Source organism: Megascapheus bottae, chromosome 17, assembly GCF_031878675.1.
Source record: "Megascapheus bottae isolate mThoBot1 chromosome 17, mThoBot2.hap1, whole genome shotgun sequence".
Classification (NCBI taxonomy): Eukaryota; Metazoa; Chordata; class Mammalia; order Rodentia; family Geomyidae; genus Megascapheus; species Megascapheus bottae.
In genome coordinates, this window is record NC_143525.1 from 37,516,179 (window position 1) to 37,529,652 (window position 13,474).

Here is a 13,474-nt window from a genome sequence, read left to right on the forward strand (position 1 = left end):
ACCAGGAAACTGGAGGTGGCTCTGTGGCTCACAGTGGTAGAGTGTTAGCCTTGAGCTGAAGAGCTCAGGGTCAGCACTTGAGCCCCAAGTTCAAGTCCCATGTTAAAAAAAAATTCATAAATTGTGAGTTTTAATAGATCAAAACTGGTTTTCTCTCCCGCCACAACCCTGAGCTTCAAATCAGAACAATAACCCCTTGAAGGCTGAAGAGCATAAACTTGGCAATCGCTACCTGAGTCTGAATCCCATACTTCTCGGCCAGGCAATGGGTGAATTCAGATTTTTCTGCCTCAGTCCTCCCAGTGTGCAAGATGAACATTTATATCATTTACAACGTTAGCAAAAAAAGTCTCAATAAACACAAGTTGCTCACACACAGATCTGAGATCCTTCAAACACAACGCTTTCTCCATATCCTACTATAATCGAAGAACGTTGGCTCTCCAGCGGCCTCCACGACTAATACAGTCAGCCATAGCAATTTCACATCTTTGTCATTTTGCCCTTGTTTCACTTTTCAGAACCACTCTGGCTACACACTTACCATGCCCCTGCTATTGCCGGGCCCTAGTGCTGGGATTCCAGGTGCACACCACTCTGCCTGGCCACATACTTGTTTTCTAAACAAGGCTTTTCTCCTCTGTTCTCGTACTAGGGTAGGAGTGGGAGACACCCATTAAAGCCCAGGAAGGATCTAACCAGCCTTCTTTATCGGTGGGTTCTGCATCCACCGATTAACTACCATGCAACTCAAAAATATTTGGATGTTAAGCCTGGCTGCACTTAAATGTGTACAAACTGTCCCTCTCCTAAGTCCCTCAGCAATTCAGTATAATTAGTTACATAGGATTTACATTGTAAGTCATCTACAGAGGATTTAACAACAGAAAATGTGCAATGCAAACATCTTATTTTATTTTAGGGAGCTGAGCACTCTGACACTTTGCTATGGGCAGAGGGAATGTGGACAACCCCTCTCCCAGGTTCCCTAGGGACAGTTCTGTAGTTGATGTGTTGTAACTCTTGCTATCAATGCTTGAGAACAGGTGGAAGTTTCCAACCAGCCCTTTAAGCCAATTTTCTATGTGGTAGTGACATTTTAAAATAGCTTAAGTCCGGGGAGGGAAACGGGTACCAAGACATGTGAAAGGGTATCAATGTATGTGAATTAACGCACCTTCTATCTGGCAAATATCATGTAACCCTTTTACTAATTACAATAAAAAAGAAAAAAAAATAAAAACAACCACAAAAAAAAATAGCTTAAGTCCTGAAGGTTTGTTAGATCAAATGTCCCTGCTAAGGGCCTGTATGAGAATGAAACGCAGAGCAATACATATTAGAAAACTCTGGGGATCCTTCAGGGTCACCTTCAAAATGTCTATCTGTAAAGAGACACGTGGGCCAACATCTACATTTGCTAACGTAGGTAGCAGCTACTCAAGATTTCACCCTGCATTTGGTTTTGCAAGGCAATGTGAAGGTGGTGTAATATGTTAGATTACAAGCTATTTCAGTTGCCTCTCCCATGGCTGAGCTTTGGGGCCTGTAAGGCTTTGTGTTGGACACCGGAAGAAGTCACTCAAGAGGTCACTAGTGTTCAGTAACCAGAGCCAAAAAAAGTCTATAAAAATCACCCCTCAAACTGTCAACTAAAAAGTGTTCATGCAAAAGACCAAACCCTGATGACAGAGAGGAGAGATAAAGATTTGGGAGTAAGATGTTAGCTTTTCTTTAGACAAAAGCACCTTGTGTTAACTTCCATTCCAAATGAGCAAAACAGGCATTAAAAAAGAGCCTTTGTTCATTCTTCAAAAAAAAAAAAAAATACCTAGCTCAAGCTCCCGAATTTTGAAATCAAGAGAAAATTTTGAGTTGTTAGCTCCCAAATGACAAATCAACAAGAAATTTCCCTAGTATCTCAAACATTGATATATTAAGCTCCGAATTTGGAATCTGAAGATGGCCTAGTCTCAAGTACGTCTATTGTTTACGTGTTGTCTTATTCTGTTTTTCAGAACAAAATGTTCATGCACATCCTCATTTATAGGCAGTGTTCTTCCAAGTGATGCTGCTAGCATTCACCAGTCTGTGACAACAGAAGCGCTCAACCTTCTCCCCAAGACCCAAACCACTGTTCAATCCCGATGATCACCAAAGCTCAGAATTGGTAAGTGTTGGCAGACCCGAGTTCCACTGGGCCCATGGTTTCGATACTTCTTCCTAGCCTCATTCTGTCCACTGAGGGACAAAAGCCTCACCACAGAGCTAACAGAATAGCTCAGCGCTCTTATTCCCAGTGCTTGTTTCCTTAAAACTTCTTATTGCTCTACACTGCATCAGTAAGTAACAAAAGGTTTTTGTAAACTGGTGTCCAAAAACCTCATTCGAGACCAAATTTATTTCACTGGTAGCCCAGGCAGTGCTGGTTTCTTACTCTTAACAGTACAAGAATTATTTGTTATTTCTAGTCCAAGACAATTTTCCCACCAAGGTTCTGTCATCGCTATTATCAATGGACATTTAAATAGTGAAATGACTCATTCCCTTGAATTCATCAGCTTAAAAAAAAACCCAACATCCATCAAGACCCCAAACCAGTCAATTGAGTATCACTTACAGGGGGGAAATGAACACAAATTTGTACTGGCCAGTACAAATGTGAATGGGTCTTGATCATAATTTCTCCAGCTACATACACTGAACTTTCAAGTGTAAAGACTGATAACACAAAGTGAACAGAATCTAAGTCTACTATAGGTGTATATGTGTGGAGATGTTGCTAGTATGTGTAACTTAGGATGTTCTATTTTTTCTTTCATTTTTATTAAGTAGTTGTACAAAGGTGCTTATAGTCCAATTTTTTTTTTTAATTGGGAGATGAATTGCCCAGAAACTTCAGACAAAACAAATGACCTAACTTGAAAAGATTTAGGTTCATTTCCTGGCGTTCTCCTAGATGTTAGCATAACATTGGTATAAAATAGGGGTGACTGGCCTTAATCCCCCACCCATCCCAGGGGACAAATACAGACTGAAGAGCACTGTTACAAAGCTGCCGAGGGCACAGGCCAGGCCACACACTATTCTGGCACACAGTGGGGCCAGTTATCCGTTATTCCTTGGTGACTCACTGAGTCAAAACTTCCTTCCAGGGGCTGGGAGTTTGGCCTAGAGCTTGCCTTGTATGCACGAAGACTCAGGTTCAATTCCTCAGTACCACATACATAGAAAAAAGCTGGAAGTTGTGCTGAGGCTCAAGTGGTAGAGCTCTAGCCTTGAGAAAGTCCAAGGACAGTGCTCAGGCCCTGAGCTCAAGCCCAGGACTGGCCAAAAAAAAAAAAAAAAAACCTTCCTTCCATATGAACATTTACAAGGAGACTCTAGTCCTGGATCTCCAGCATGTTCTTAAAAAAAGAGAACACACACTAGGCACTTTTAATTTTAAAGAATTTTAATACAAACTTAATATAAACTATTTCAGTCCCTCTTAACATGTAAGACACTGACTCAAAATACTTTTATACCGTTTTTTTCAAGTATTGCACAATATAGGTACAAAATTAATATTTACGATTACATTTTCTTCCATAATATATAGCAAAAATCTTTAAACCTTTAACAGAAAATACATTTTTTTGAAAAAGCAAATATTCGTACATTTTAATTCCACCACTAAAGGAATATCCTGTACACAATTTTCAGAATAGCTGATGTCTTTAAGATGGATATTTTACAATTTCAGTAAAAAAAATACAACATGAAGCTGCTGCAGTCACAGATTACTGTAGTAAAAAGATATAAATGCAATACCATGTCGTAGAAACAATATATATATATCCTCTGATATTTTACAAACTTTGTACTAAATTAAATTATACAATTAGAAAAGACCAATAAACCCACTTATTAGTGCCAATTTTTTATAAAAAAAAAAAAATCAGCCATGTCCTTGCTATATCTTAAATACTGTAAGAGGCCATATCTGAGAGTATACTTGAAAATATACAGTCAGTGTAAAATAACTTTGTGCTTGGTTGGCAAAGGAAAAACGATGCGTGTTTTTATTTTTGTAACCAAGCTTGAATGTATCCTTACTATAAGCTTAAAAAAAAAAATCTCAAGGGGGTGAAAAAAAAATCCCCCTTGGGCCCGTGCATTTTTAATTTGTACGATACATTTTCTCTCTTTCTCTCTTTTTAGTTAGCCATAACGGGCTGGAATTGCTGGTTAGAATACTGCATGTTATTTAAGCTAAAATTCAAGCCATCTACAAAGGACTTGTCGTTGAGGCCTCCATAGGCTGCAAACACATCAAAGGCATTACTGTACTGGAGAGGGCTGAGGTGAAGGGGGCTTTCACCTGGGAACATTCCACTGGTACTACTACCTTGACCCTGCATGTTAGGAAAAATAAATTCCTTGGCATTAGGAGAAAGAGCAGAGGTTTTCTGCTGCGGCGGCTGCTGCTGCGGTGGCGGGGGTGGCGGAGGGGGCTGGGCTGGCTGCTGCTGCTGCTGTGGGGGCTGCTGGCTGCCCAGGCCCAGCCCGTACAGAGAGTGCATTGAGGAAGAGATGGCTTTCTGCTTCAGGAGGTCGTTCACATTCAGGCCCAGGTTGATGGGAGAAGTACGTGCAGCCTTGTTGCCCCGGCCACTGTTCTTCATTTTGGTAGAGCCGAACTTGGTGGCAGCAAAAGTGGCAGTGGTAAAGGTTAAAGGCTGGGTGGACCGGGGCATGAAGGTGGGGCTCACAGCAGCAGAGTGACCGAAGGGAGGCGATGGAGAGCTGGACGCCGATGAGGCTGGGTCACTTATGGGCATGAAAACCTGGGCCTCGGGGTTAAAGCTGTTTTTGATCTCCTTATCCAACTCACATCCATTTTCATTATTATCATCCACATAGAGTACCTTCACTGGTCCCTTTTCACCAATCTGGTAGGAAACCTCAAATGGGTCGATCCAAACACTAAGATCCTGTGGCAGATTGCCACGAACATCATCAATGTCCAAACCACTCTCTTTGGATGCTTGCTCGATCACTGGGTCCACTTTCTCCCCTACGTGTATACATCTAAACCCTGAGCCTTTGTATGGCTTTTCAGGATACCAGTGCCCTTCATATTTCTTCTTCAGAAGTCTTTCAAGCTCTTCGCCAAAAATGTTGACTCGTCTCCTGGGAAGCTTATTGTACAAATATGAAATAATAAAATTGAGTGCTACTTGGATTTCAAGCTGCATAGCTGCTGTGTCACCAAGTTAGGGTTCTTTCAACTCCTCCACCAAAAACAAACAAACAAAAAGCTCAATTTGTGGCAGAGAAACAAATTCTCATTCAAAGTGCTGGTATTGGTAGATTATCCTTCACCTTGAGTGGTCTTGTTCCTTTAAGAAAAACAAAACAAAACAAAAGCAAAACACGTCCAAATAAGATCAATGGAATGTCTCATCACCTCTTTACAAATTTAGTCCCAGAGAAATCTCACTTTTGAGAAATGTCTAGTAGGGTACAAAGCCTGGAAAATATCAGCAGTACAATGTAAAGGAACAGACAATGGCAAGCTCTTTATTGAAGTTCAAAAATCTCACGGAGAGATGGGTAGGAACAGTACTTCCTCAGGACTGCATTACGTTAGAACTTTTTCAGTCTGCTCTGGTAAACCGTTCAGGCCTTTGCAAGTTCGATGCTAGGATGAAAAGTGCCAGAAGAGCTGCCGGCCTGGTAAATGGCTGTGATTCTAAACCTCCTAGGGAGACACACACACACTCACACACACACACACTCAACTGCCCTTCTTCTCTCAAGCTCTCTTCCAAGCTTCCTCTTCCCTGGAACTGGACATTCCTTTCCAGCAGCCAGGGTGATAAAAGCAACCACCACTTCTAAAAACCCCTTACTGGATAAGTGAGACCGTGCTGCCCGGCTCCACTGGATTTTAGAAAGGCCCCCTCCCCTCCCGCCCCGGCGCCCGGGACTGGTACGAGGAGGTCGACCTTTACGCGGGTGCTGGGTCAGCACGGGGCGGGGTAAGAGAAGACCAAGGGCACACAGGAGGTATTTCCCCACGGAGATCTATTTGTACACGGAGGGGCGATTATAAAAGGGCATTATATGTATATATTAAAAACAAAAACAAAAAACGCCGGCGTTGAGCCGTCTGTTCCCTTTCCTAAATTCGTGGTGACAATGGGAAAAGAACCCGTTTACCACCGTCACCCCCAAAACTACAAAACATTTGGGAGAAAAAGAAAAAACAAAACAAAACAAGGCCTGGGTGCCGGGCCAAAGGCAGCTGCGGAGGCTCGATCCGGGCTGGGGGGCCTGGGAGGCCCGGCCCGGAGACGGAGCGCGGAGAGTTACATAAACAGCCAGTCGGGTCTCATTAGATTTCAGCTCACAGCCCCGGGAGCCCGAGCGCCCGACGACGCCGGCAGCGGCAGGAGGAGGAGGAAGAGGACGACGACGACGAGGTGGAGGGGGGGGGAGGAGGAAGAGTACGAGCGGCGGCGGAAGGAGGAGCGCGGCCGCGGAGAGGCGGCCCGTCCTCCCCGCCGGCCCCGGGCAGCGGGCAGCCGGCAGGTCGCGGCGCCGGCCCCAGCCGGGTCAGCCGCTCCCCTCCCCCGCCGTAACCCGACCCGCCGCTCCCCGCCGCCCCCGCCACCCCCGCCCGCAGCTCCTGGGACCCGGCCAGCGCCCCGCGAGCACCGGACCCCGGGGCACCGTGTGTCCAGCCTCAGGGGGCCACCGGCTCCCAAGGACGCCCCCTGCCCCGCCCAGGGCTGCCCACTCCCCCCACACCCTCCCTCCACCCCACCCCCGCGAGGTCGCCCGCTACCCCCCCCCCTCCGCCACCCGGGCACCCCAACCTCCGATCCTCATCAGCTGGCCCCGCGCAGCCCGTCGCCGATCACCCGCCTGGCCGGGCTTCGAACCGCTCTCCCCAGGGGGCCGAGCACCTCCACCTCCTCCCGGGCCGGGTCGTCCCCGAGCGCCTCCCTTCCTCCCACCCGGGGCTCTCGACGACGCTGCAGCCCCTCCCTCGGAGCCGCCGCCCGGCTGCCCCGCCGCCCGGCCGCCCCAGCGATACTTACGGGCTGCTTCGGGGCTGCGTCCGCCACAGACCCGCGGCGGGGCGGGGGAGAAGGGGCGGCGGGGCGGGAGGGGTTGCGGGAGGGTCGGCCGCGGCGAGCGGGCAGAGTGCAAAGACGGGGCGCGCCGCCGCCGGACCGGGGGTGTGGGGGGGCGAGCAGAGGCCTTCGGACGGGCCGCGGGGAGCTCGCCGCTTCTGGCTCGGGGTGGCGGGGACGGAGGTCAGGCGAGCGCGCTCACTGGTCCACCTTCAGCCCGGTGCCCCGGCCCAGCGTCCCCGTACCGTGCCCACTCCGTGCCGGGCCAGAGCTTCGCTCCTTCTGCCGCGGCGCGCGCCCCGCCTCTCGTTTTATATCCTCCTCCCTGCCCCCCATCCTCTCCGTGGGGGTGCACGCGCCCGTCCGCGTCACACAGCTCCGGGCGGCGTAGCCATTCTCCGCCCGCCCGCCCCGCTCCCCGGGTCCTCGCCGGCTGGCTCCGCCCCTGCCTTGCCCCCCGACGCCATTGGCTAAGTCCCGCCTGCGCACGGCCTGACGGCCCCCTGGGGAAGGACACACCCCCCCAGGGTGCGAGGTGACCAATGAGCTGACGATCTGGAGAGACTGTGGGCGGGATGAAGAGAAAATCTCAAAGGCGATTGGAGGAGAGGCGTGCCAGGCGGGGTGAAAGGGGTGGGGCAGGGCGGCTGACGCTTGATCTCGTCCTAGAGCGTCGCGGGACGGGGGGGGCGGGGGGAGGAGAGTGGGGGAAGGGAGAGGAGCAGAGCAAGTGGCGAAGCGGCTGGGTAGAACCGGGAGAGGCCCAAAGCTCGGAGAGGGTGGGGAGAGTGTACAGCAAATGCCCTTACCCGAGTGTGACTGTGGACGAAGAGAACCCCACTCACGGACGAAACTGCCAAGTCGGGTCTCAAGCCCACCCCAAGGGGAGACCTAGAGAAGGCGCGAACTGGGGACTGGGGACTCGTGCTCCCGATTGATTATTAATACCCTTAGGGCCTAGGCCAACTGCCACCCAGACAGTGGCAACTGCAGAACCCAAAGCCGCCGTGCAGGGCTGGGGGTGGGGACGGAAGGCCACCTCGCCGCACCTCCCGCCCAGGTGACAGTTTAACTGTCCATCAGACCTCCCGGGGCCACCGGGCCAGCAGCTCGGAGATGCGGGTGACCCAGAGACCCTAGGAAGAGTCACCATGTCATCCCAGATATCCCAGTCGAGGCCTCCGTGTGCCCAGGGTGTGGCGAAACGATGCCGTCCTGCTGATCTGAATATTTATATAGCTATCTCGGTGCCTCCATGGACGTGCCTTGCCAGGGGTTACTGACACCGATGTACAGAATAAACGCGGTGCCTTCCCGTGGTGCGTGTAAAGATCACCTTCGGCTGAACTATGTGCGGGTATCTGGGGAGAGGCGGGGGGGGGGCCGGGGTGGGGTGGGGTTGGGGAGGGCGGTGGGTGGCAAGCGCCCCGCTCACAACCTGCGCCGGAGAAACACTCGGAGTGACACCGGGCGTGGAACGGGGCGTTCCTCCCAGCTAAAAATATTACTCACCGCTAGCAACGACGCCTGATTGGCCGCGCCGGCCCCTTAGCAACCAGGCGATTGGCTGTCTGGTATCCAGGAGACGGACGTCAAACTGGGACTGGGGAAAGGGGAGCGAGAACGGAGGGGGAGCCGAGGGGCGGGGTGGGGTGAAAGAGAAGCAATGAATGAAACGCCCATCGCCCGGCCTTTCCCTTCCCCGGGCTCTGTACGCCAGCAGCGCGGCCTGCGGGGGTGGGGTGGGGTGGAGATCCACCCCCTGGGGCGCTGCCGTCACCCCCCACCAAAAAAGAAAAATCACAAACAAACGTGCAGGGCCTGAATTTTCGGGACCTGTGTAGACCAGCTGTGGGCTCCTTGGGCACAAACCCTCCCCAGGCCTGGGGCCTGAGGACTCCGCATCCGAATGCAAAGTCTGAAGGTGGCCTGGGACCTCCCATCGACTCTCCCGTCCTCCTCCCTTCTCTTTTCGACAGAATTGCATTGCTTGCCTTGAGAAAGGAGATTTCCAAAGTCTCCATGTGTGGTGCCAAGGGTTTGTGAAAAGGGTGGAGGGTGGGGTCTGGTCAGGTGACCATGTCATGTTTTCTTGCGGTGATTCCCAAATCTGGGAGGGGGGGGGAGGTTTTTGTTTTTGAGGACATAGACGTTTCAGTCGCTGATTTGTTGAGATGCCATTTTATATGTTTTGGAATCTGGGTGTTTAACTCGTAAACCGAGAAGAGTGAGATTGGTTTGGGGAAAAGCACTTAAAATTAAGATGTCTCTTTCTCTTCACCAGAATATTGTATACTGGCAATTATTTGTTTAGTATTTTCTTCTTCTTCTTTTTTTTTCCTTCTCCCTCTCTGTTTTGTGTCTTTGGCTTTCTATAAAGAACATTGATTCTATTTGTAATGAAAATGAGTTATTTTTAATTTTATAATTAGTTGAGCGCAGAAATGGCAAGGAACTAGGTAAGATATTCTGGGAATGGCTTTCCAAAGTAAAACATTTGATTGTTCAGAAGCTAATTTCTTACCCTCTAAGCAAATAACATTATTGTAGTAAACACTTAGAATTACAGGACCATGTGTTGGGACATGTGTCTTGATTTGTAGTTTGTAGTTTGTATCACTATAATTAGGGGACTGTATTAGGCTTGGCTGAGATTAAAATGTCTGACTAAAAATAGGTGATTCATAATTCTTTTCATTTTATCTATACTTTTCAAGAATTCTCTAAAGGAAAAGCACAACTTTACTTACTAAATGTCCCTAATAATAATCCCAGATATAAAAATCCTAAAACAATCATCTGTTAGGTACTGATTAAGTATCAGCAACAGTAAACTTAATCTCTTTTTCTTTTTCTTTTTGCATTTTTGAGACAGGGTCTAGCTCTTTAGACTCAGGGTAATCTTAAGTTATAATCTTCCTGCATCAGCCTCTGGAATTAGAGGTGTAAGCCACCTCTTAGTAAATATAACTTCTCAACCAGAAATTTGGAGGTAAAACCTGAGTTTTTCCCAGGCCTTGGAAGGCTGAAGCAGAAAGATTGAAAGTTCTAGGCCATCTTGGGCAATGTAGTAAGACCCTATTTCAGAAAAAAAAAAAAAAATTTAATGAGATGTTACTGCCCAGCTCCCAGGTCTGAAGTCAAATATAACTAACTACACACACACACACACACACACACACACACTGAAATCTTATGCCATTCTGGGGAAAATAAGTGTTGGTAAATTAGGAGTTTCACTTCAGTTTTTGTTTTGTTTCATTTTGTTTTGCCAGTCCTGGTGCTTGAACCCACTGGGCACTGTCCTTGGACACTTTTTGCTCAAGGCTAGTGCTCTGCCATTTGAGCTATAGTGCCACTTCCGGCTTTTTCTGAGTATGTGGTACCGGGGAATTGAACCCCAGTACATGCCAGACAAGCACTCTATCACTAGGCTATGCTCCCAGCCCTCACTTCAGTTTTTATCATTCATCTCTAATATCTCTTTAAAAATTCACATCTGAGGCCGGGAGTTTGGCCTAGTGGTAGAGTGCTTGCCTAGCATGCACGAAGACCCGGGTTCGATTCCTTGGTACCATATACATACAAAAAAGCCAGAAGTGATGCTGAGGCTCAAGTGGTAGAACACTAGCCTTGAAAAAGTCCAAGGACAGTGCTCAGGCCCTGAGCTCAAGCCCAGGACTGGCAAAAAAAAAAAAAAAATCACATCTGTTAATATTAGTTTTCTTGATAATGGCTATTCTAACTGGGGTGAGGTGGAATCTTAAGGTTGTTGTGATTTGCATTTCTTTTACAGCTAGAGATTTGAACATTTTTTCATGTGTCTATTAGCCATTCTTATTTCTTCTTCAGAGAAGTCCCTCTTTAAGTCTTTAGCTCACTTATTAATGGGGTTGTAGTTTCTTTGAGGATTTGTTTTGGGGCAAGGGTTAATTTGGGGAGGGGGAGTCATAGGACTTGAACTCAGCCTAGGCACTGTCCCTGAGCTCTTCAGCTCAAGGCTATACCACCTTACCCTTGAGCCAAGCCCCATTTCCTACTTTCTAGAAATTAATTTGAGATAAGAGTCTCAGGTCCTTTTGTGCCCAGGCTGGCTTTGAACCTTGATCCTCAGATCTCAGCCTCCTGAGTAGCTAGGATTACAGGTGTGAGCCATTGTGCCCGGCTGGGACTTAGTTTTTTGAACTCTAAGTATATTTTAGATATGTGGCCCTTGTCTGTTGTATAGCTAGTGAAGATATCTGTGGGCTGATGTTGGTGGGGATGTAGCCAAAAGGGATTGCTACTACACTGTTGGTGGGAATGTAAACTTGTTCAACCACTATGGCAAACAGTTTGGAGGTTCCTCAAAAGACTAAACATAGAGCTCCCCTGTGACCCACCAATACCACTCCTGGGCATTTACCCAAATGACCACAATCAAGACCACACAAAACTTACTGACACAACCATGTTCACTGCAGCATTATTAACCATAGCTAAGATATAGAACCAACCTAGATACCCCTCAGTAGATGAATGGATCAAGAAAATGTGGTATATATACACAACAGAATTCTGTGCCTCCATCAGAAAGAATGGCATTGCCCCATTTGCAAGGAAATGGAGACTTAGAAAATATTAAGTGACAAGATGAGGTGGGGGAGGGAGATAGGGACAGAAACATGAGAAGGGGTATCAATGTGTGTAAAGTAATGCACCTTCTATCTGGCGAATATAACTGTAATCCTTCTATTAATTTCAATAAAAATATGAGAAAAAAGAAAATATTAAGTGAAACAAGCCAGACCCAAAGAAACACGGGCTGCATGATTTCCTTCATTTGTAATAACTAGAATATGTCTATGATACTCTTTTTTTTTTTTTGCCAGTCCTGGGGCTTGTACTCAGGTCCTGAGCACTGTCCTTCGGTTTTCTCAAGGCCAGAGCTCTACCACTAGAGCCATAGCACGACTTCCAGCTTTTTCTCTATATGTGATACTGAAGAATCAAACCCAGGTCTTCGTGCATGCTAGGCAAGCACTCTACCACTAGGCCAAACTCCAGGCCCATGTCTATGATATTTTTAGCCTAGGATAACAATAGCTCAAATAGCAAGGTGCATATGTTCATATAAAATGTAGCTTATCAAAATGAACTCCAAGAAATGGAAAGAAGAGGTTTTTTATAATGTACTGCAAAAAAAATTCAAATTGTGGGGCCAGGAGTTTGGCCTAGTGGTTAAAGTGCTTGCCTAGCATGCATGAAGACCCGGGTTCGATTCCTCGGTACCACACACATAGAAAAAAGCCAGAAGTGGTGCTGAGGCTCAAGTGGTAGAGCTCTAGCCTTGAGAAAGTCTAAGGACAGTGCTCAGGCCCTGAGCTCAAGCCCAGGACTGGCAAAAAAAAAAAAAAAAAAAAAAAATTCAAATTGTAAATTCAATGTCCCCTTAAATTTAAAAAAATGTGACTCTTTTTCAAGAAGAATGAGATCCTTATCTTCCCCTCCCCCCCATTCTGGACCTTGAGCTCAGTGACCCACGCTTGTTCAGCTTGCTTGGCTGTACTCTACCACAACCTCAGGCCAGCTTTTTGCTGGTTAGTTGAGATAAAATCTCAAAGACTTTTCTGCCCAGGCTGGCTTCTCTAACAAACTGCACTCTTCCAGGTCTCAGCCTCCTGTGTAGACAAGATTACAGGAATGAGCCACCAGCACTTAGCCTCATCTTGATTGTAAGAGAGCTCATCCTACATTTTCTAATTTTGCCCTGCTTTCTGGTATTGGAGACAGGGTTGAGGAGCGTGACCATTGCAGAGAGTATGTTTCCTAAGGCTCATTGCCTGCAGGAGAAGCAATCTTCCACCTTTATTTGAAAATAAGGGAGACGCCAGGAATTTAGTCTAGTAGTAGAGTGCCTGCCTAGCATGCATGAAACGTTGGGTTTTATCCTCAGTAACACATACATAGAAAAAGCTGGAAATGGTGCTGTGGCTCAAGTAGTAGAGCTCTAGCCTTGAGAAAGCCCAAGGACAGAGCTCAGGCCCTGAGCTCAAGCCTGGCAAAAAAAAAAAAAAAAAAGGCAACATACAAATATCATGTTCTTGTTCCCGTCATCCATTTCTTTTTAGACAGTCATGCAACACCAGCCATAGTGTATGAATTTTATTTTTAAAATCATTATTAGATAGTTGTACAAAGAGATTTCAAATCCATAAGGCAGGTCATGAATATAATACATTTTGATTAAAGTCACCCCTTCCACCATTCTCCCCCATTTTCCCCTTCCCATTCTACCCTCCAGTGATTCAATTTTTCCATAATATCCTTTGAGAGAGATTCTTTTTTGAGATGTGGATTTTCACCCA

At 47.2% G+C, this 13,474-nt stretch overlaps 1 protein-coding gene across 4 annotated transcripts; it reads right to left on the minus strand.

Moving 5' to 3' along the window:
• Positions 1 to 3,454: 3,454 nt before the first annotated feature.
• Tob1 (transducer of ERBB2, 1) lies at positions 3,455 to 8,657 on the minus strand. Of its 4 annotated transcripts, none has more exons than XM_090351025.1 (2): positions 8,640 to 8,657; positions 3,455 to 5,384 (listed from the first exon to the last, which is right to left on the minus strand). In XM_090351025.1, the coding sequence occupies exon 2, from the start codon at positions 5,238 to 5,240 to the stop codon at positions 4,200 to 4,202; it is 1,041 nt and encodes a 346-aa protein (XP_090207151.1). In that variant the 5' UTR covers positions 5,241 to 5,384; positions 8,640 to 8,657; the 3' UTR covers positions 3,455 to 4,199. The 4 variants fall into 4 exon arrangements, with proteins under 4 accessions (XP_090207151.1, XP_090207148.1, XP_090207149.1 ...); XM_090351022.1 differs by lacking the exon at positions 8,640 to 8,657 and adding an exon at positions 7,092 to 7,462; XM_090351023.1 differs by lacking the exon at positions 8,640 to 8,657 and adding an exon at positions 7,373 to 7,390.
• Positions 8,658 to 13,474: the final 4,817 nt, after the last annotated feature.